General features: G+C 36.1%; 1 protein-coding gene across 13 annotated transcripts; it reads left to right on the top strand.

The window, feature by feature from the left end:
* The first annotated feature begins 349 nt into the window (after positions 1–349).
* Positions 350–23,792, top strand: LOC114245750 (uncharacterized). 13 transcript variants are annotated; one of them, XM_028178020.2, is made up of 21 exons: positions 356–559; positions 1,545–1,762; positions 3,127–3,303; positions 4,674–4,856; positions 5,809–5,971; positions 8,090–8,293; positions 8,790–8,935; positions 10,165–10,277; positions 10,765–10,939; positions 11,798–11,878; positions 12,448–12,603; positions 14,112–14,187; positions 14,944–15,041; positions 15,309–15,434; positions 15,936–16,082; positions 16,445–16,549; positions 18,408–18,704; positions 19,259–19,375; positions 20,966–21,061; positions 21,641–21,700; positions 22,787–23,792. In XM_028178020.2, the coding sequence occupies exons 2-21, from the start codon at positions 1,562–1,564 to the stop codon at positions 22,805–22,807; spliced, it is 2,742 nt and encodes a 913-aa protein (XP_028033821.2). In that variant the 5' UTR covers positions 356–559; positions 1,545–1,561; the 3' UTR covers positions 22,808–23,792. The 13 variants fall into 13 exon arrangements, with proteins under 13 accessions (XP_089594758.1, XP_028033826.2, XP_028033821.2 ...); XM_028178021.2 differs by lacking the exon at positions 356–559 and adding an exon at positions 688–816; XM_028178022.2 differs by lacking the exon at positions 356–559 and adding an exon at positions 796–908.
* Positions 23,793–24,579: the final 787 nt, after the last annotated feature.

A 24,579-nucleotide genomic window follows, 5' to 3' on the forward strand; every position in this document is an offset into this window, starting at 1 on the left:
ACATCCAAACAGAGCCCAAAATATAACCAATTTATCTAAAATCTACTGTATTTTTAACATAGAAACACAGTAACAGCATTTTTAAAGATATGGGCACTGGCTAATTTATGTGTATTATCTATGACACTGCCTGTAGTCTATGTTCGTACCCGCCGCCACTTAACTTTTTACTAAAAGATCCAACATCCTATAAACCTATTTATAATTACATAAAAAATACAATTCAAACAATTTAAATGACAAAATTTAGTGAAGTGAAGTGTAGTGACCCCAAAGTAATGAACATTTTCCAAATAAGATATGACCTAAAGGTCTCTGTCACCAGGTCATAAAAAAAAAAAAAAATCTATGTTCGTACCAAGAAAGTGAAGTAAGCCGGTTTACAACTTTGCAGAAATAAGTGAACCGGATTCAGCGGATACGGGAAGCCCGAACGCTTATTTCGTTTTTATCTTCAAGTTTTTGTGAAAAACCCACTAGTCTTCTATTTGATCTATGAATCAGGTGTATTATACTAATTATAAGAATAATCTAGTGAAATTATCTCATTAGAAACTAAGTAAGTAAATGAAATCAATTTATTTCGTTCAATATTGTAAGTACGCTAGATCAATGTCTTTGTAGACAAGGAAATATGAATGTGCTTAGAGACCTTTGTTTTTTACAATACATTTCAATCCACAAATTCAATAAACTACCGTTCTTTGTCCAAAAATGTAAAACTCCCCGAAACTTACATTGCAAGAGAAATTGCTGTCAATAACCTTTGACATGTGTCACTGCTTACGTGTCAGCGGTACTTCTCTTGCACCTTAGGTATACAGTTTTAGACACTATTAATAAAATTTCTTATAAGGTCCTCTCATCAATCCATAATTTTAACTTAATTACAAATTAATATTTGTATTGTAAGTATGTTTGCAAACAATAGGCTTACATTGCCCATTTTCGTTATCATCTAGCTAATCACTCAGTTCAAACCTAGATTGATGTCTTTTGAAAGTAACTAGTATTAGTAACTAGTATGCTTCATCGAACTTCAAAGTAGAAAACATTCAACTTGATGCCTTTAATGTCTAGGTATTTATTCTACAAAATTCTAAATTGAATATCACTTTAGAAGTTTTCTTGAACTAAAAAGAAGATACTAGTTGGTATCACATAGGTACATGTAATATAATAATATACTATCATAGGAAAATTGATAATATTAATTTATTAAGCTTATGAAGATAGCACGAGTTTAATCAATTACTTGACGAATTATATTGATGTGATTATTGCTTAGAGAAATTTCTTCTAGGCAATCACTTATAGAAACGAATTGTTTGGTAATTTGGGAAAGTGAGTTCTGATAATGTAGACAACTACATAAAATAATGTTTAGAAATTTTGTGTTAATAATAGGTTATACAAAATGATATTTTTGTAACTTATTGGTAGGGCAGTGATATTTGTTAAGAGCAAGATAAGACTACTTAGTCCTTATTGTTGTTGTAGAGTTGAATGAAATGTCTAATTCAAAGTATGCTCTACACATTTAGGCTTGTAGCAGATCCAAATGGAGCTGCAAGCATTACTGGTTCTGGGAGGATTGGGAGTGGCTGGTATAGCAGTTCTCCTATTGATGGGACTATTCTCAGCCTCAGGCACTAGCTATGAAGAGGCTATTGCACAACAACGTAAAGCAGCTACTGAGTTGTTGGCATTAGCAGAAAACAAAAGCAAGTTGAAGAAAAATGTGAAGAAGAAGGATAAGAAGGTAAATTTGATTACAAATTCCAAATATGGACTAAAATGTTATTGGTTACTTGGAATGTCTTTCACAGATTCATAAACATCCTGTAATTGTTATCTGCAAATAAATTGAAATGAAAGAGTAATTTAATGCTGGCATGGCAAATTCTATGCCTGTGTAGAAAAAATTATCATTCCGTATATCTCTACAATATAATTAAAATTTCAGCCTCATTTTTCATGATATGTAGCAGGCATTTTTCATAGATATATGTGTTGTATTTTGTGATGTTTGCGGTCTCAAGTAACAACTAAACTCTGGGTTGATTTAGACCTGTTGGTCTATCCTTCAAAAGAAATACTAGACTTTGTAACATAAATACCACACCTAACTTGGGATGAAATTGAAACTGTATTTGTGCTATGATCTTCTTCTGAGTCGGTCTCTTCATTGCTGAAGGTCGTGTCTAGTCTGAAGTGTGGACCACTGTGCTATAATACAAACAATAATTATTTTGCAATTGAAATTGTTACTTTGCGGTATTTAGTCTTATATACTAGTGTAAGTTCAGAGAATAATCTTGATCTGTAAACGCAGTAAAATGTCCCTTCGGAACAAGGTGACACTTTACAAAATTTGCATAAGGCCTGTCATAACTTACGCGAGTGTGGTGTTCACTCACGCGGCCCGCACACACATAGACTCCCTACAATCCCACTTTTGCAGGTTAGCCGTCGGGGTTCTGTGGTCGTGAGGAATGTTGACTTACATGACGACCTGGGCCAATCAATCCAAAAATACATGAAGTCAGCGTCGGAACGGTACTTCGATAAGGCTATGCGTCATGATCGCCGTATCGTTGCCGCCGCTGACTACTCCCCGAATCCTGATCATGCAGGAGCCGTCAAGATCACCGTCGACGCCCTAGACACGTCCTTATGGATCCATCAGATCCAATAATCTTTGCATTAGACGCCTTCAGCTCTTAACACTACGAGCAGGCTTAGGAACCCCGGTAACCGTACTCGTCGACAAAGAGGTCGACGTGCAACCTAACCCATGTATCAGCCCGCTGAGTTTCTCGCCGGATCTTCTCAGCGGGTCGCGATTCCGATCCGGTAGTAGATTAATTCGCGAAGCAATTGCTCTTGAGTTGTTAGGTCTCCTTCAGAGGCGCTCAGGCAGTTGTTAGCAAATCCCACCCCTCCTGACTGAGCCTTTGCTCGCCCACCTGTCCTGGTGAAACTGGAAAGGCCTCCAGGCCACCAGTAATCTTTCAATCATAAAAAAAAGAATAATCTGCCACCAATTATAGTAAGTATTTATAAATTTATATTGAAATGTTCAGCTTTAATTAATTTTTTATTTTAAATTTGGTTCAAATATAGCTGGCCAAGAAAGAGAAGAGCAAAGAGAACTCTGGTACAACTGGCAGTGAAATCGACAGTGAGGCCCCAGCTGAGAGTGGTCTAGAAGATGACCCCGCTCCACCAACTAAGGGACATGTGGAATTCTCCCCACCTGTTGTTGTTGATGTACCCAGGGATGCACCCCCTAATGTTAAGGTTTGTAGAAACTCTTTTAGTAATTACATTTTCATGCACATACTAACACCAATTTAGTGCAAATCTAGTAACACACTAGGCTATTTTCATGATTTTATAAAAGAGGAGTATGGTTATGGGGCAAATTACATTAGAAAACATCCTAACATGTTAGTGTATGCAAAACTAAAACTGGAAAAATTATTCACATCATGGTAGATAGAGATTTAGGTGCTTTACAAAAGCCAGTGACCTAAAGGATTATAAGACACTTAGTGTATATGTATTGAGTAAGGTAACTATGCTGCCTATTTCGGCCGCCAAGCTATCGTGTGTTTCGGTTTGAAAGCCAGGTCTTATTCAATACAATTGAGATTTGTGATACGTGGCTTTCAATACCTCTCATATCTATCGAGACCAGTGTGCTTAGTGTGAGTTTTTTAACGTCTTGATCGCGTAAAAGTTAACTTAAATTTTTATGGACTTGGAACAGCGCCCCTAGAGGCAAAAATTCGCTGTTTCAAGTCCATTCAATAAGCACACAGAAAGACATAGGTCATAATATGCCCATGTACCGCAATAGAAAAAAGACTAAATGAAATGACGCATTGTCTAATACGTGTCGGCGATAATTTTGGGATCGAATTCTTCAATTAATCAATATTTATCATATCTTTCAAAAGGATACTCGAGATTATTTCGCGACAGTTTCAATGAGGACCACGCTACCACGACACGCGGTGGCTTACTAAAGATAGGACTTAAGTAGAGGTAGTTAGTGCCTTGGTGATTACTAAGGCATATTGTCAGTCTGTAGGAGTGGGTACTACTATCTTACATATCTGCTACATAGAATTCTTGTGTTCCCGTCTAAAAGCATAAATTAGTTATACTACTGTAATCCTGTTCATAGTGCCACCTCGAGGTGAGTTCATAGATATCCCGACATGTCAATAGGCCCCGATAACCACTAAACAGCAAGTCGGCTGAGTTAATTTGATAATATAGAGATACCATTACTGTAGGTGGCTTTTGTAGCAGGAACATATCAGTAACTTTAAGCAGACATGCCTGTTGACAAGTATCTTCTAATTAATAACCAGAAAGAAGGTCATATATAATCCTCCGATCTTTTGAGTTCCATATTATAACAATGCTTAAATAATTGAAATTATGTATGTATTGAAAAAAGCACGGGGCATAATTTGGTTTAGAATGAAACTAACACATAAATGGCCAATGTAATTCATACACTAGTGTAGTCATCGGTAGTAAGTACCATATAAAGAAATATTAACATATTGTGGGTGTTTGGTAAATTTAGATAAGAAAGGTTTATGGTTGCACCAAAGATATTAAAACGACGTATAATGTTTGGCACTACTGTGCAGATACGCAAACGTGGCAAGGATCCTAAGGTAAAGCCGATTCTGTTGAACAAAGAGGATCCGAGTTGCGTTAGTGATCCGAGCACGGTCCCAGTGGCCGCCAATACCACTGTCGCTAACCATTTTGAGGAAATGCATCCAAAAGATGAAATTGAATTGATGCAATCGGCCCTATCAACTGAAAAAGTGAGTTCTTATCGTCTAAAGAATTTGCGTTCCAATGTCGCTGTTTGTTTTAACTGGTTTTAGATATATTGTTATGTAAAAACGCTTGATAAATGTTATAGCTAACAAGGTTTGTACCTACCTAGTCGTTGTTGTATTGTTCATTGTTCTTATCATTACACAGTTTATGTTTGGCTTTAATAGTTTTAATTTGCCTATGTAAATTTATTTGTAGTCGGAATGTGTTTTATAACTTGCATGCTATGGTAAAATTATGTAACATCATTGCAATGGCAATGCAATGTTTGTTGTAATTTAAAGTTACTTTAAATTTTAATACATATTAATAATTATTGTTTCGTCAAATATTATCTTAGGTTAAAGTAAAATTAAAAGAATGTAAATAATTTTACATAAAACTAATTTGGGTACTTGACTGTTTAAGAGAAATTATTACAAATTGCTTCATTATTGTCAGCATCTTTATAACTTATTCATATTCAGTATTTACAAAATTCATAAATACAAAAACTCTAAGAAATAGAACCAGTGCTAAAATGTTTCCTTTGGGTCACATTACGTCATTAATTATGTATTTACGCTGTACAGTTTTCAACATGTACTTCGTCAGTAATCCGTCGTCACTAAGTTATGATGTCACTTTTTACCGTCACAGCCATCAATATATTACAAATTGGTAATATGTATATCGATGGTCATAGCGTCCTAAATCGATTTTTTTAAATAAAACTTTACGTTATTTTGTTTTACTCTTCTACTATCTCCTAACGAATCACATTTTTGAGCAGTCAAGCACCTTGTAAAAATAAAGTGCACGCATTTTAAAAATACAATAACATTAAAAACCTTTTTTTGTATAATAAGAATTGACTAAAACGCTCCGATTGAATTTAACAAAGTTTAGTTGTAAGCCTGTCCACTCTGTCTAAAGCAAGCTAAACTTTTATTGTAGGTCGTCGAAAAAGTTGAGGAACCTGTTGACAAGAAGGAAGCAAAGCCTACAAAACCTCAAAAAACTGGCAAAGGTGCTCCTAAAGCAACTTCATCCCCTGAGCTTAAAGAAGAAACAAAAGAAAAAAACAACACTGGGGACGCACCCAAGGAGCAACGTAAAGGTTTGTGTCACATGCCACATTGTCTTTGTGTCATTATACATACTAGTGGTCCCGCAGTAGTCGAAATTCGACTATAATTGAGTCGTCTATTATCAAAGGTGGCAATCTGTGCATTTGGACAAAAAAAATTAATTTGATATGTCAATACAGATTGATTTGAATATAATCGTCTCCTTCAAAGAATACGGTTCAAAACCTGCATTAAATAAAAGTTAATACTTAACCTGTTATTTATCTAAGATGTCGTTCAGAAGAGTTTTGTGACTGCCGATGTAATACAAAGTCAATAATTTTTTTTTCTGATTTACCAATAATTGTCCAAAAGTCACATTGCCGACTTTCATAATAGTCGACTCAATTAATTGAAATTGTAAGTTTGTACACTATTATGATTCTATTTTCAAAGACTATTATACTTCTATAATCACAAATTTCGCCAAGACTACACTATAGAAAAATATTAATTAATTAAGACAAACAATATTTAATCTATTCTCAATTTGACCACAGACGTCAAGAACAAAAGTTTGACAATAATTAAATAGTATGCATGCGAGTGTGCGTCAAATACATGGTAGTGTGTGTAATGTTTTTTTATTGATTTAATTTATTTTTTATGCATAATTTTAAAAAATATAAACATTCTGCACTCCTTCTCTGTATTCTCTATAAGTGTGGGAAATTTCATACTCCTGCGTCCGCGCAATTTTCGTAAAAAGGGATACAAAGTTTTTGCTTCACGTATTAATATATAGATATGTTATATATACAAGATTTGATGAAATTTATATATCGAATTATTTATGCACTTTTGTTTTATCTTTGGTGTCCTTCATAAAATTCATTGCAGTCTTGCGATGCTCACATTAAAAAAACTGTATATATCGTTTTTAAAGCCACTCGTATGATACATGTATTTAACTTTCTAAACAATTTTGAATATAATAACCATTACACTGTAATGTTTTATGTAATTCACATTTTTACAGCGTTGTATTGGTAGACAATCGTAATCGTTAACTATACCGGAAACGATATCTGTAATCATTACCAAATCGGTAGCTTTATGGCTCTGTCTACTTGTTTTTGTTAATAACCAGTTCGCGGAGTGTGTATACTTCATTATGGGGAAGTATCTACTAGGATTTTGTTCTAGAACCTTATGAATACGTAAAAAGTAATATTAAAAACCACTGGCTCTTTGAAAAGTAATTACCATCAAGGTAAGGAAACATTCAACGGCAGACGGGCTTGACTTTGCCTCTAGCATTGTTTTAAGGTGTTGCGTTGGAGATATATATTTGAAATGAAACCAACGAGAGTCCGAACAATAATCTGCTTTATTTGATAGACACTTAGTTTATACAGGTTTATATTAAGTAGGTTAACAAAGAATATAAGGAATGTTTCATACATCACATTGATAACGTCCATGAGCGAGGCTAACCACTCGCCATCAGATAGGCCGTATGTCCGTCTGTCCACACGGGCAATAAATAAAAAATATGTTATGAAATTTCTAGCTGTTTAAAATATTTTGAGGAATAAAAATAATGATAAGGAACAATTTTAATAATAAGAGCAGGCGCCGTCGCGCTTACCGGCTGAAACCTATTTTCGTGACACGCAGGTGCGCACTTTCAAAACGGAACGACACATAACTAGTTCAAGATCTTAAAGTAGGTATATTCTGGGAAATATAGCTTTATAGTAAAAAAAAAATTACCCCAGTACTAAAGTGCGATTTCACTTAGGTAAGAGTAAAATAAAGTAAACACAAAATATTACTCGTATCCTTAAAATTATTGAAAATATACTTTTTACCAAAAATATTATAATTTATCTATTACCAACTTGGGAGGATTGAATCCGATATATTTTGTTGAAGGCAACTTAGCAATTGAAGGCATACGTTTTTTTTTTCTTTCAATAAATAATAAAAATATTTAAATGAATCATCAATTCAAATTCAAATTCAAAATCATTTATTTCAACTTAGATGTCAGTATAACACACTTGTTGAATGTCAAAATATAAATAACAATGTTACAACAAACATAATCATCGAAATCTACTCTCTTAAATTCCGGAAAACTTACGAGTTTTTTTTTTAATTAGGTAAAAAAGAGAAGAAGCCTCATGATGAAGCCGCGGAAGTAGCACAACAGGAGATTGTTCCACCATTGAACATACCACAGCCGACCGAGCTAACCACCGAAAAACTTCTGAAACAAGCATTAGTTGTCGCACCTCCTGCGCCTTCGCCTCCAGCTAGCAAGGGGAAGAAGAAAAAACAAGAACCTAATGTTCTCACGCTCATGGGTAAGCAATAGACATGTACTGTGTAAAATGTACTGGAAATTCTAAAATACCTTTCAAAAATTGCAAATACAAATGCAAACAAAATCTATGATATGTGTATATTACAAGTCAGAAAACTTTAGGGCTATAAGCTCATGACGTCAATGCTGGCTTTTATCGTTTTATTTATTTATTGCTTAGATGTGTGGACGAGCTCACAGCCCACCTGGTGTTAAGTGGAGGTCCTACCACCAGTAATTACGCAAATTAAAATTTTGCGGGTTTGATTTTTATTACACGATGTTATTCCTTCACCGTGGAAGTCAATCGTGAACGTGAACACTTGTTAATTACGTATTTCATTAGAAAAAATGGTACCCGCCTGCGGGATTCGAACACCGTTGCATCGTTCGATACGAATGCACCGGACGTCTTATCATTTAGGCCACGACGACTTCAGACGTACATGTTTCCAACACCCACATTGTATGATACATTGTTTAATTTCTTATGATAGTTGGCGACCACGCTGGCGTAAACGTTGGCGAGCTGGTGCGCGTGGTCCGCGAGGCTTCGCTCTCTCGTACAGAGATACAGATCCTGACCGACGCGTTGCTCGACAAACACCATGATCCTCTACCCGAACATTCCGAATGGTCCGAGGTACCTGTGACCTTAAATTTTAAAACTTGCAATACATATCGTCTTCTCGCATTAAAACTGTATAATCTCAAAACTTACTAAATTTTACAGGAGAGTGTTTTAAACTAACATTTATTTTTAAGTTTTTACCAGTTACATTATCTGTCTTTTAAAGTAAGATAAAATTATGTATTAATTTTGTTAGTCGTAATCAAAATATAGGTAAACTAAAAAAAACTAAAACTAAACTACGCTCTTTTGACAGTATTTAGAGAGAAAAATACTGGTGATACCAAATGATTCCGCATATTAACTCAATTTCGGATATTTTTGGAAATTGTACATTTTTAATGCGAAAAGACCATATGTGTCAATAATGTTTGCTCCAACTTCAGTTTCCTTTGATATGTTTGATATTTCAATATTATTTATATTTCTGATAATTACAATGTAACATGATTATATAATATTGCAGCGGTAACTTCTTGTAAACCTAAGTTGAGTTGTTTTAGCTTTAATTGCCAAGTAATATGTTTATTACAAAGATATCAACAGGAAATCATTTTTGTCCTTTAACATGTTGTTTTAAACATAAATAAGCGGACTTAAGTGAGTTGAGAATTGTCTGATAACTTCAAACTGAAATGCAATTTGAATTTATACCACATAACTAATGAGAACTGTGACTGTGAAACTTGCCTATTCATAAAATGTCAAATTTATACCCTTTTTTAATAATAAAAAAGGGTATAAATTTCTTAATTTAATGATAAATTCATTTTATCGATAAGTCGATGTGAAATCAATGCACTTAATTGAATGTTTGAAAACAATCTTATCAAATTATTTGAAGTTTAGCCAATTTTATCCATCCATTCTGTTATCGCGCGTAACTGATTAATTTTGGGAGATAATAATCTTCCCAGCAATATGCCATGGACGACTAAATAATTATTTTGATAACTTTAGTAGGAAACCGATCTGCCCACGTCACTGTTATCATTTTAGGATTTCCGGAGATTATAATCATATTTACATATTATAATACTCAACTACCAGATAAAACATTTTATGCGTAAAAATAAAACAAATACAAACAATATTTGTTGATAAGTGGTATATAAGTTACTGTGATTTCTAAATTTGGAAATTATATTTTATATTATATATAATGTGGACTATTGAGTGGAAAAAATATATTATGTTAGTTAACTGTGAGATTAGTAATTGATAAAGTTTATAATCCCTAGGGCCCAAATGATCCAGTTCAGAAATTGAAGAAGCAGTTAGCCGACAAAGAAAAGGCGCTGGCCGATGAAGTTGAAGCTTCCCAAGCTTTGCAAGCCAAATTGAAGGAATTACGGTGGGTAGTTCACGTTTACCGCTTTTGAAATCTTCATGAACAAATTTTAACCTACCATCTAGTGTTCATGATAATTGTTTACAAAGGTAGTTTTCCAATTACAGCACAAGAGCGCATTATGTGGCATAATGCTCAACTAAGCTTCAGCATAATTCGGCATTGTGGGTCACTGAGTCGCATTATGCTCTGTAATTGGAATGAAAAAGATCAATCTGTAAATTACAGTATCTATGTAATATTATACCTTGAAAACTATGAGTACAAGCAATATTGTATGGAACAATTTCTCGTACGCATATCAATATCATATGACTGTTGTATTTATTGAAAATATTTTTTTTATTGCCCTTGTAGGCAGACAAGCATACGGCCCACCTGGTGGTAAGTGGTTACCGTCGCCCATGTATTTCAGCAGTGCCAGGGGCAGAGTCAAGTCGCTGCCTACCGAAAATACAATATTGATTAACGTTGTTTCGTAACCATACAGAACGAGCCTGAACGCAGAGCGCAGCCGGGCGAGCGGCGCCGTGCGCACGCTGGAGGCGGAGCGCGCCCGCCACGAGCAGGCCGCGGCCGCCGCGCGCGTCGACCTGCACACGCACCAGGCGCGCCTGCAGCGGCTGCTCGACGACAACCACCAGCTCGCACAGGAGAAGCTGCACGTATGTACTTAGTAGAAAGCAATGCTGCACAAACGACTCGCAACATTAATGACGTGGGTAGTGAATGCTACAAACGATGCCATTTCGAAAAAGCGGCACGACATGAGAACCCTCATCGTAGTCGTCGGTAATTATGGTAAACAGTCGACGTCACCCAAAACACGTCATTACGGATCCTCCCGATCCACTAACGGTGCTTTTAGGAACCCCAAGCACCGGTCATCGTTCTCGTCGAACCCGTTTCGCTTGCGACGAAGGGTTCAGCGAGTAAATTAACCCACAGACACAGCCCACTGAGTTTCTTGTCGGATCTTCTCGGTGGGTCGCGTTTCCGATCCGGTGGTAGGTGGTAGATTCTGCGAAGCACGGCTCTTGCCCCGTGAGCTCACCTACTCGCCCAGTTACGCTGATATGATAAAAATCAAACCCTCAAAAATTATAATTTATGTAATTACTGATTATGGTAGGGCGTCTTATGAGCGCGTAAATGTTAGATGCTACCACATTACCTATTTCTGCTGCGAAGTACTTAATGCGTTTCGGTTTGAAGTGAGGGACAATCGTTTTACTATAAAACTTACGACTCAGAAATCATGTCTAAAGATGGGTGGCGGCTTTTACGTTGTTGATGCATAAGGGATTCGGTAATCACTTAACATCAGATGGACCGTGAGCTCAGGCACTAATATCAGAAAAAAATACAAAAAAGAAATGAACATCATCATCAATTAAAAAAATACCGACCTTACATTTCAAGATGAGTGACATCAACTTGGCTGTGATTTGTACATCGAAGTCATGTAAATTAACTAAGCTAATTTGGTATCGGTAATAACTAAAATTATTTATTGCCTACAGTTGCAATCGCAATTGAATGCAGAAGCGGAAGTTCAAGCTCAACGAGTCCAGATGGAGGTGCACATTAAGAGATTAACAGAGGTAAGAAAATAGTAATACAATATATTTTTACGCGGTTCCCTTACGTGCTTGTTCATTCATTCTACTGTATATCAAATATTGCAGAAGAAGAAATTGATATGCGGACCTACTCGTCACTTGTATTGACTACTCGTCACTTGTATTATATTTCTCCTATTTTTAGTACGGATCTTATCTCTTGGGCCTGTTGTATGCAAAATGTTTGATTTTAATAAGTTATAATTCCTTTTCGAAAAAGTTTTGAATTACTGTCGTATTGCGCTTAAAGAAGTATTACTCCAAAAATGATTTATCTATCATACACTTGCGAGCATCTTTAGAGGAAGAGGTAGACCTAAGAAGAAATGGATGGAATGCGTGAAAGACTATATGTGTAAGAAAGGAATGAGCGAAGAAATGGTATATGATAGAGGAGTATGGAAGGAGAAAACATGTTACGCCAACCCTAGGTGACTGGGAGAAGGGCAGGAGAATGATGATGACACTTGCCAGTATCTAAACGAAGTGAAATCAGGCATACATTTTGTGTAAGTGAACCAAGTGTACATCGGCGCGTTGACTTGTTTCAGTCGGAGGCGGCGCTGGTGCAGCAGCTGGCGGGGCTGCAGAGCGAGGCGGCCGCGCACGCGCACGACGCCCGCCAGGCGCGCCTGGAGCTGGGCGCCGCCCGCGACGCGCTGCTCATGGCGCAGCAGCACGCCGCCGAACTGGCGCAACAACTGCAGGTACACCCTACATCTACCTGAACGATCGCGGGTCATGCACTAACAAGCTGATACTGTACTCAAAGTAATTTAAAAATATATATCGACGCTTGAAAGGCAAACGTGACTAAGCGACAATGCGTGAACTTTACAGTAGACTAATTTAAAGTTGATATACCTGAAAAAAAATCTATTTTAACGAATCTAGCTGTAGGATTGAAATGATTTTAATAGACCTAGAAATATTTTTTTTTGAAGTTATACTTCTTTAGGCGCGTTATGAAAAATTTATGAGAGTGAAATTGTACGATGCGCGCGCACCGTGACACAAAATTAACAGAAATGAAGTTGCCCACTAAATCGCTCATTACAATACGACCGACGTAACTTGGCGAGTCTGAATATAGCCGCAGGTGACCTTTCGCGCATTTTTTTATTTATTTTTTTATTGCTTAGCTGTGTGGACGAGCTCACAGCCCACCTGATGTTAAGTGGTTACTGGAGCCCATAGACATCTACAACGTAAATGCGCCACACACCTTGAGATTAGTTCTAAGGTCTCAGTATAGTCACAACGGCTGCCCCACCCTTCAAACCGAAACGCATTACTGCTTCACGGCAGAAATAGGCGGGGCGGTGGTACCTACCCGTGCGGACTCACAAGAGGTACTACCACCAATAATTACGCAAATTATAATTTTGCGGGTTTCATTTTTATTACACGATGTTATTCCTTCACCGTGGAAGTCAATCGTGAACGTTTGTTGAGTACGTATTTCATTAGAAAAATTGGTACCCGCCTGCGGGATTCGAAGACCGGTGCATCGCTTCAACACGAATGCACCGGACGTCTTATCCGTTAGGCCACGACGACCACATATGTGTCGCATGTACACTCGTAAAAAAAAAGTGTTATTAGCATTCATTTTTTAGTAATATAAATGACAAAATTATTATTTAATATAATTCATACTAAATATTATTAAATTATTAACGTTAAATATTTATTATTAATTATTTAATATTTAAAAAAAAAGAAATAAATTTAATAAAAATAAAGTATAACTTCTTACGCGCGTACATAAGTACACGCACCGTTTGCGCATCGAATATGGTTATTACCTATCATTTATGTACAAAGCCGTTATTGTCGCTTAGTCACGTTTGCCTTTCAAGTGTCGATCTATATAAAAATGAATTGCTGTTCGTTAGTCTCGCTAAAAAACTCGAGAACGGCTGGACCGATTTGGCTAATTTTAGTCGTGAATATTATTCGTGGAAGTCCAGAGAAGGTTTAAAACGTAGATAAATATGAAAATGCTCGGAATTCAATAAAAATAACAATTTTGTTTTTCTTTTGATGTGTCCCCCCTTGGACAGATTACTTTTGTTTATTTTATACAAAAGCTTAGGTCTTTTATATCTATCGAGGCACTACGAAGTCTGCCGGGTCAAAGTTTTCAGTGTTAGATCTTTTATTGTTTTTCATTTGATTATACTAACATTAAAGTTTATTATGTAATAAACAGGATGCAAACCGTGCATACACCGAACTAGAGCAGCACTCTCAACAAGAAAGAAGGCAATTACAGGAACGACTCGCTGGTAATTACTTATTTAATTTCTCTAATCATACCTACTGTACATATCGTGTGGTTCTATCGACGTCCGATGCTATAAATTTTACGAAATCGAAAAGATTTAAAAACTTGAATCCTCTAACGTTTGCCAAAAACTAATATTGCAATATAAAGATAAAGTAGTGAATTGTAATTCTACAACTACAGGTATTGAATTTTATAAATGTTCGTCGGCGATATCAACAAATATACAAACTAAATTAATTAATTACAATTGTATTTTTGTTATGCTGCTTACTGATAAATGATGAGAATAACGAATATTGTAGTTAACAGTGCCTATACATTTCAAAAGTTCCGATTCAATTTACATATTTTTCTTTAGTATTTTGTTGTAGACTCAAAAAAGTCTTTGTCGATAACACTAAAGACCATACAAGCTATCAATCACAAAAAAATCGGTTGATAAACAAAGAGGAAAATTGTACTTAACTGTTTTGTCTTTGCCTATTTATATATAATGTATGTGTTAAAATAATGACAAGGATTAATATGACAAGATTGTCAAATAAAAAATAAGGTGGGTCAAATAAAATCTCAAAGGTCTACCTATCATCAAATAATATATTTATTTAAATTTCATATAAATACAAATTATTGGACACCTTTATGAATAAACGAAGATATAGTATGAATTTACAACACAACGCGATTTTACAATCTAATCGATACAAAAATATCTAGCGTTATTTGATGTTTAATGAATATGGTTACCTTATAGAGCTTCAAAATGAAGTCCAGAGATTGGCGAATCATGCTCAAACAGTCGAAGCGAACATAGAGAAGCTAAAACAAGAAAGTGAAAAACAAAAACAACAGGTAATAAATATTAAGATATTTTTTTAAATCTCCTTACATATATACTTTTGTTTTAACTGTATGTAACAACACAGAATAACTGTGAATGAAGTTTGACTTCGATATCTGTTTAGTCTCTGTGTATGTGACAGTCAGCAATGATTTCAATTAAACAAATAAAACAAGCACCAATATATTTTTAGTCTTCTTTTCATTATGGAAACTTTTTTCTATATTTAAACATGAAAGGTACATTCGTGTGTTTATTTCAAGCTCATTACGTTTCAGCTATCCAATGAGATCAAAATAATAGGGGAGCAGCTGTCCGCGCGCGAGGCCGAGCTCGCAGAGCTCAAACAGATAAAGGCGGTGCCCGCACAGAACGGCTTGACGGCGGATGACAATGAACAAAAGGTATTCACTCTCACTAAGTTTATACCTGTCATGAAGCGTGCTGTGGTTTTGTTGCAGTCAAATAATACCACCAATTACAATTTTTATTTTACTAGCTGTACCTGTCCGCTTCGCGAGGCATTTAAAATTAACATTATTATTTCTCACCCCCACAAAGATTCTCATCATTAACGCCCCCTCAACTGGTGTAGGGAGTCCAACACTCATATAAATATTAGCCTATCCATTGAGTACATGTATTTTTTACATGGATACCAAGTTTCAATTCAATTGGATGAATGATTCAGTAGTTATAACGGAACATCCGTAAAAACCACTGTAGATTTATATATTAGTATAGATTATTTAATACTTATATACTATAGATGGATAAATGAGTCCACAGCCCACTTGATGTTAGGTGATTACCGAAGCCCATAGATATCTCAGTATAATAAATATAGTATATAATAATAAATATAGATATAGTATTAAATTTAATTATAAACGAATGTATTTTAGATAAGCAAATCGGAGTTCGCGAAGGTGGAGAGCGTGGTGGCGGCGCTGCGCAGCGAGCTGGAGTCGGCGCAGGGCAGCAGCCGCGAGCAGCGCGACCAGCTCGAGCGGCTGCGCGACGAGCTGCACCGCCACAAGCACAAGAACGACGTTAGTTGCATTCACTCGCTTCGACACGCTCACCGGATACCAATGTGCTTAGTGCGACTATCTTAACGTTCTCTATAGCGTAAATGTTAAGCCATTTTTGTATGCAGTTGGAACAGCGCCCCTAGCGGCAAACGTAGGCAAACGATCCCATTCCATACAAATATGAGCTAACTTTTACGCTATCGAGAACGTTAAAAAACTCGCACTAAGCACACACAGAACTAAAATGTTTCAAATTAACTGACAATTCGGTAATTGAGAGTATCGACCGGAAGAAAGAGAAGATCGACTAGTAGTAGTTAATATACAGTAAACAGTTGTATGTATTCATTAACCACACCGATTTAACTCGTTCCGATTAGGAGTTGCGAACTAAAAACTGGAAAGTAATGGAGGCGTTACAGTCTGCCGAAAAGGCTCTCCAGTCGAGAACGGCAAGCGCGTTGCCGGCCCAAGACTCGCTGCGTGTAAGTGCTCCCCACCTGTACACAGCTTTGTTCTTGTTTAGTTTTTGGCTCCGGCACGGTTTGTGCATTAGCCAGCGTCAAGTAATAAGATTTTTATAATTCGCCGTTTTAATTATTTACAGTTTGTGAATAATAAAAAACGAAGGAATCTTAATCAATTGGCATGAAATTAAATGAAATGAGATGAGATGATATGGGATGAAAGATAATCTCATTAAAATGGTGGTCATTTATTGTGACTTTTTCAATTGACTTTTTGGAGGATCCCGAGAAGCTATGTTCAGTGGCTTTGTTTCATTTTCCCACATTAGTGCACTTTCACAGATACTAAACAGTTAATAAACCACCGTTATTACACATTTAAACCCGAAGAAATAGTAAATAGACAAAATAAAACAAATCACACAACTTCACTCTTCGCGTTCCCGCCAAAAAGTCTACACAGTTTTGTATATTATTATTTGTTTTTTTTTTACGTTGCATTGTGATATTATATCTTTGGCCGGCTTCGCTTTGTTCGACGTACAGCACGCTATATATATATATATATATATATACTTATTTAGGCGTCACTTAAAGGTATAGCCATTTTCACTGCACGAATTGTATGCACAGCCCAACCACACACAAAAACGAATATCAGTACTAGTTATTCCCGATACGGTAAATCAGAATAATAGCGCTTATCATGCTTTATTCAAGTTATTTTCGTTTAAAAAACATGTAAATATATCGTTATAGATGTAATAAATTAATATGTAGTTTAAATAACCTCCGATACACATTGATACTTAAGGCACTACGCCCTAAAAAGTTAAAATAACCATCTAATCTATTCTCTCAGTGCCCCATAAGGACTGCAGAATGCAAGTAAGGATACTAATGAGAGTGAGAGTAAACGTTTATGTGAGATAGTTTATTAATATTATTATTATTGTAAACTAAAATTAATATATTAATGATGCTTTCTAACAGTTGGACTGAAAATTCAATTATTTTTTTAAAATTTTATCATTTACTACTATTAGGTAATGTTACCATCTATTATTTACCTTTATATAAAATGAAATAGCAAAGAACAAACACATTTTTAGAAAAAGTGTATCACGCATTTCTTTTCCATATCCGCCTCCCATTTCATATGACCCTAGTTAACATGCGAAATAACTGTGACTTGTTACCGCAAATCGAATTAGCCCAAGTTAATTTGAATTTAAGAATCGATGAAAACGATATGTAACAGTTGAATATCAATTCAGTTAGTCTTTGGTTAATCTTCTCGTGCGATCATCACAAGGATACCTACTATAGACATTTGTTACCTTATTGTTTTTCTATTAAGATCTTTGTTATATTTTCGACTCATGAAGTACTTATATCAATAAAATGATAAATTTATTTGCTTCATAAATAAATGTAGTGTTTTGCTTTAAGATAATGTAGCATATCGTTATTGTTGTTAATGTAGTATGTGTTAACTATTACATATTTTACAACCGATTTTAATAATATTTTGCCATTTGATACATAGTTAGTAAAGTATTATTTAAGTATAACACCGAACTTCTCTGCGATGTGATTAATCCATAAACACAGCCCACTAAGTTTCTCGTCGGATCTTCTCAGTGGGTCGCGTTTCCGATTCGCGGTGGCAGATTCTGTGAAGCATTGCTCTTGATAGGGCCAGTGTTAGCAACAACGTCATGTTTGAGCACCGTGAGCTCACCTACACGTTAGGGTGAAGCTGAAATAGCCTCTCAAGGCTATCAGCTTAGGTAGGAAAAAAATAGCGATGTAAAATACGTCTAGAAATTCGTGTGCATAAAATGGTGGATATAATAGAGAGCAATGACCGCAGGAGGCAGTGGCGAAGGCGCAAGAAATGCAACTGGCTGAAGTGGCCGCTGTGCTACGCGCCGCCTGCCCCGCCGCCGCGCCCCATGACCCCTGCGCAGACCTCGCCTGGCTGAGAACCTTCGCCGACAACCTCGGACAACTGCTGCTGCAGCAGAAGGACTTGCTGCTCAAGGAGACCGAGAAGCAGGCGACAGTGGTCACGGCGCCTCCCTCTGACGACCGAGTCAAGGAGCTGGCCGATCAGAACGAACACCTCCAAAGTCTCGTCGACAAATACAAGACGATCATAGACGACACGGTAAGAGTCACATTTCTGTTTTTGCAAAAATTGCTCATGTATAGATTTGGACTATACTAGATTATAATAATTGTCCCATCCCAATTGTTGAGCAAAGAAATCTTATAATCGTATAGAAATTTAGTTACAATATATAAAAACCGATCATTTAGTTTTATGCTTATAAAAAGCACGGGAATTTTCACAAATATCAAATATATTTAATAATATGGGTTAGAATAGCCCGTTAAATCTGTAGTAGACTGTGCCATGACTAGCCTTGGGACAAAGTAACCTAACAATTATTATGCTCATGCAGTAGATTGCCACCGTTCTGCCGTTTTTTAAGTAAAACTTAAAGGACAGTTTGAAGTAAAAGAAAGCTCCTGTTATTGAAAAGGAAACCGGCTCGCAAGGCGATGACGTCATGGTTATGTAACTGAAACAGGCGAGACTGCAGTATCTTCTCGTGCAAGCTGCAAATGATGCTGCAAACGTAGACATAATAAATAATCGAAATTTTTTGTGTCTAGCCTAAGACATAATAAGACAGTTTTTTTCGAAATTTTCATCAGGAGGGCGTGTTAAGCCGGCTACAGCAAAACGTGACGACAGAGGAACAGCGATGGGCGCAACAGCTCGCCGACAAACAGCGGGAACTCGATGAACTACGTCAGAGAACTGTTTCGCAGGTACGTACGTCCAGCACTAGAGTGGACTACATATTTACTTTAATTGATTTTTTTAAAGAGATTTTATGACCTGGTAACTAAGACCTTTAAGTCATGTCTTATTTTTATGAAATGAAATGAAATGAAGATGATTAATTTGAGACATTAATCAACTGGGATGAAATTAAATGAAATGAGATAAGATGATATGGGATGAAATATAATCTCAGTAAAATGGTGGTCATTTACTGTGATTTTTTCGTTGGACTTTTTGGAGGATCTCGAGAAGTTACGTCCAGCGGTTTTGTTTCATTTTCCCACATTTGTGCACTTTCACAGATATTTAACAGTTAATAACACACCGTTATTACAGTTAAACCTGAAGAAACACTAAATAGACAAAATAAAACAAATCACACAACTTCCCTCCTCGCGTTCCCGCCAAAAAGTCTTTTGCCGACGTCGATACGTCATATCGATGTTGCATTTCGGAAACAACCTGTACAACAAGCTTGGTTTCACATCGGAACCAATGAACGGTTAACAACACCAGTGGGTAGTGACGTGCGAACTCACAAAATAGTGATGTTTATTTATTTTGCGGTAGTCAGCGGCTTGGCTCTGCCCCTGGCATTGCTGAAGTCCATGGGCGACGGTAACCACTCACCATCAGGTGGGCCGCATGCTCGTCTGCCTACAAGGGCAATAAAAAAAAAAAATATAGTAGTAATGTAGAACCGTTATTTTGCTAATAATAATTATAATTTCAAACAGTTAAATAGAATTGAGTGTAACTTTTTCGGTAGGAACCGCTGGCGTTCGCCTACGCCTGCATCGAAAAATCGTTGCCTGCGATTATTGAGGAGGTATAACAGTCGAGACGCTCCGTTCGCACTCTGTGTGCTTCTGTGTCGCTATCGTGATTGTGTCACTTGGTCTTATTTATATAGGCGTTTGGACTTTGGTATATTGGTTGTTAAATGTTGTTCTTCTATGGAATGCGCTCCCACTCAAAATAAGGTCGGACACTACACGTGAAGCGTTTAAGACGAGGATTCGAGAACTGTTTCTCAGAGAGTTAGCAGAGTCATCTAATTGATAATATTTATTTATATATTCTTTTATATCTATATACTTATGTATATGTATTTATTTAAGTACGAGTATTTGTATCTATAAATGTTATGTATGTTATATATACACATAATAATATGTTTAAGTTTTTTTTTATTGCCCTTGTAGGCAGACGAGCATACGGCCCACCTGATGGTGACTGGTTACCGTCGCCCATGGACTTCAGCAATGCCAGGGCCAGAACCAAGCCACTGCCTACCGCTTAAATAATTTACTATTAATATCACTATCACACTACACCTACCAAGGTTCATCTCTGCACCCCCCTAAGGTAGACTGTCAGAGAATGCCTATGGCATTAAGTCCGCCTTTATACTGTCTAGTATATAAATTAAGATATAAATAAATAAACAAACTACAAGCTCTTCAAAACGTCACACACTTGACTCGTTCTGCGTTGTTGAACAATGTCATCCTTCGCCTGGTGATGGTGCAAAAATAAAATGACACGGAATATTAAATTTTTATTTTGTTCAGATGCAGAAAAAGATTGATTCGTTGCAAGAAGAACTGGCGCAGGCTAAATCAGCACGACACAATCACACGTTCGCCGACGCCGAGCGTCTCGCCGAGGTAAAATATTATTTAATAAAATAATATAAATTAATTTTGCACAAACCTTAAACTATTTAAAATGATTAATGGAGACGATGAACATTACAACGGGTATGTACTCGCCCATTTTGAGACATGAGGTCGAAATCTAAGTTTTGCAACGACCGTCTCACCTTTCAACCGAAATGGATTACGGCTTCATGGCAAAAAATTCAGGATGGTGGCACTTACCCGTACGGGCTAACAATACGCCCTAATAATAATTTAAACTGATTCTTAGTCGTGTTGTGAGCGGCATGGGTAGGAACCACCGCCCTGCCCATTTCAGCCCTGAAGCAGTAGTGCATTTGTGTTTGAAGGGTGGGGCAGCCGTTGTACTGTAAAAATTGAGACCTTAGAAATCATATCTCAAGGTAGTTGGCTGCGTTTACGTTTGTAGATGTCTATGAACTTCGGGGACCACTTAACATCAGGTGGGCCGTGAACTCGTCCATCCAACTAAACAATAAAAAAATAAAAGAATAAGTACATTTTGTTCAAATTATTAAATAAATAAATAAATATATGTAGATAAATATTCAATTGTTTATGTCACAGGAAAGACTGATGGCGGGTTTGTCTGATAAACATACGGATATCAGCAACGGACCGTTACAGGTGAGATATCTCTAAACATTACAGCACAACAAATTATTATTGACGAAACAAACTTCTTGGAGATCTCACCGCCCATAGAATGCCTCTGTCTACCTCGAGATTAGTTAGTATCCAGATGACTCCAAGACTAGTGTTTTTTTTCCTACCTATGCTGATAGCCTTGAGAGGCTATTTCAACTTCTCCTTGACTTATAGGAGAGCTCACGGGGCTCAAACCGGAGTGTTGCTAACACTGGCCATAGCAAGGGCAGTGCTTCGCAGAATCTACCACCGGATCGGAAATGCGACCCACTTAGAAGATCCGGCGAGAAACTCAGTGGGCTATTTTGATTACTATACGATGACTTACTTATTGCTGCCATAGAATATAATACTATTGCCGCCTATTAAATTATACCGCCGATTTGGTCTGGAACTTTTTGATAGAGTACCGTCTAATCCGATGTATTTATAGGTAATTTGTATGTAGATATAAGTGCATATATGTATATGCACAGCTACAGTCTGCTGAAAACAGCTTATAACGAACATTTATACAGTAACATAAATATTGTAGGTAGGCAATAAAGTATGTTACATGCTATAAGCATTATAAACAGGATTATAAAGTTCCCCACTTTATAAAAATTAATTCCCACATATCTGACGCAGCATGACGGCGAATGGCTTCACCGATTCGACAGATTAATTATTTATTTCAGTTTTGCTCGTAATTGTTAAGATAGGATTTGTATTATATGAAAAAACCTTAAAGGGAAAAGTCGGTGGTAGTCTTATAATAGAACTAGCTGTACCCGTCCGCTTCGCTGGGCATATAAAATTAACATTCACAAAGATTCTCATCACTAACGCAACTGGTGTAGGGAGTCCAACACTCATATAAATATTAGCCTATCCATTAATTACATGTATTTTCTACACGGATACCAAGTTTCAATTCAATTGGATGAATGATTCAGTAGTTATAACGGAACATCTGTAAAAACCACTGTAGATTTATATATTAGAATAGATTATTTCGTTGAGTTAAGATGAAAGTCATAGTCTAAATTGATTATGATATGAACTTTTTTTGTTGTTTTCTAGCTCGGCTTGGAAAATAAATAGCACTTGGAAACAGGAAGCTTGTACAAAGCGATGTCGAGTGATCATTCCTATCCGGAGAGCGACTGCCCGTGTAGGTAGCATGCGGCGCGCTCCTATACTTACGATTATTCGATAAATAATTATAAGTTTGTAAAGGACTCACATCCGTTACTGTTACTCCCTCCAGTTTAAAAGGAATCTAATTTCGTCAATGTCGCTCGTTCTTGTATCTCATTTCACTTTCATTAACAGTTTATTAACTAAAATCTTTGTTTTAGTTTTAATTTTTTTGTAATGCCGTCCACTTATACTCAATACTTGTTGGTGTAGTAAGATACTTTGATAATGATCTTAAAACCATCCAGCCCATGTGTCACTGTAATTGTGTGATTGTAATATCACATTTAAAAAAAAAGCTTCGAACTTGGATTCCTAAATTATCAGTGAGTAATAGATAATGTGTATTTAGGAGTTAGATTTAGAATTATAAGTGCATCGAAAGTGAACATTTACAAAATTCTAACCAATTAATCATCTATGCTATTAAATGGCAACTTTATATAGAAATTACGAATCAATGATTAATAACACTAATTTAATAAATGTAACATCAAATTAAAATCCATTGTTTTCTTCATATATTTATTAGTTGCAACGTTTTATTGTTAAAGGAATGTTAAACAAAAATTTCTATCAGTGCCTTAGGGTAAAATTGAAATAGAAATCTGACTTGTATTTAATTTCTTAGAAATGATATGAAGGTAATACGGTAAATAACAATCATAAAATTCCTTTAATATTAAGGGATATTATATTTTAAAGTATGTTGTATTGTTATAAATGTTTATTATTTCGATTTTGTGAAGACGACTTTTTTATTTTAGTGAATCATTGTGTCAAAAGTCATGAAACGTGTAATAATTATAGTGAATAAGTAAAATTTAATTATTGTATAATACGTAAACTTTGTATAATAATGAAAAATAAAGACATCAAGAAAATATTATTTCGAGTTTGTTTTAAATTCATCTAGTTTAGGTTTAGCTGCAGCTCCTATAAAATTTGAGAGTCACTGTCTGTGGAGAATTTGCGAACAACAAAATCTTGAACATAACATTACTATTGTGGCAACACAAGGGTAAAAAAAACTCTAAGCTGAAACCATATTATACAATTTTAAAAGTAATACGGAACCATCAAGGAACGAAAGTAATATTAATTTACTAAATAAAGCATCAATAGTTGTTTACATAACTTCAAGTTTCGTGAATGCACATTGTAACCCAAAGCTGACAGTCATGAGTCATGAGACAAGATTTTGACCATCAATTTGTTTTTATTAAATAACACGTTTCCTGAAAGTTCTAACACACCCTGTAGAATTCGTAAAATGTTTGATAACTTTCGTAAGTGCAGTCTACTAGGTATGAGGTGTAAGTTTCACAAAAATGTTGGTAGTGCTGAGCAGATTCGGAGATGTAAAAATTTAAACGATATCAAACCAAATTATTAGACGAAACCTATTAGATCCGCAACTACGTTCCCCCGGTTTTTTCTATGGAAATGCAACATTATTTTGAAAAAATGCTTACAAATGAATAATTCAAAGTATTGCCCATTAGTAGCTACTACTTGATAATGACTTACTGGTGGAAGAATGTCTTGACATGGACAGTCCGCACGGGTAGCTACCACCACCCTGCGTATTTCTGCCATGAGGCAGTAATGCATTTCGGTTAAAAGGATTGGACAACCGTTATTATACTATAAATCTGAAACATGTAACTCGTATT

Source organism: Bombyx mandarina, chromosome 25, assembly GCF_030267445.1.
Source record: "Bombyx mandarina strain Sakado chromosome 25, ASM3026744v2".
NCBI lineage: Eukaryota > Metazoa > Arthropoda > Insecta > Lepidoptera > Bombycidae > Bombyx > Bombyx mandarina.

Coding starts and splice junctions, on each gene's coding strand:
- LOC114245750 (XM_028178020.2), top strand. CDS start 1,562: ATGGAGCTGCAAGCATTACTGGTTCTGGGAGGATTGGGAGTGGCTGGT. Junction 8,294..8,789: donor TAATGTTCTCACGCTCATGG/GTAAGCAATAGA, acceptor TTCTTATGATAG/TTGGCGACCACGCTGGCGTA. Junction 8,936..10,164: donor AACATTCCGAATGGTCCGAG/GTACCTGTGACC, acceptor TATAATCCCTAG/GGCCCAAATGATCCAGTTCA.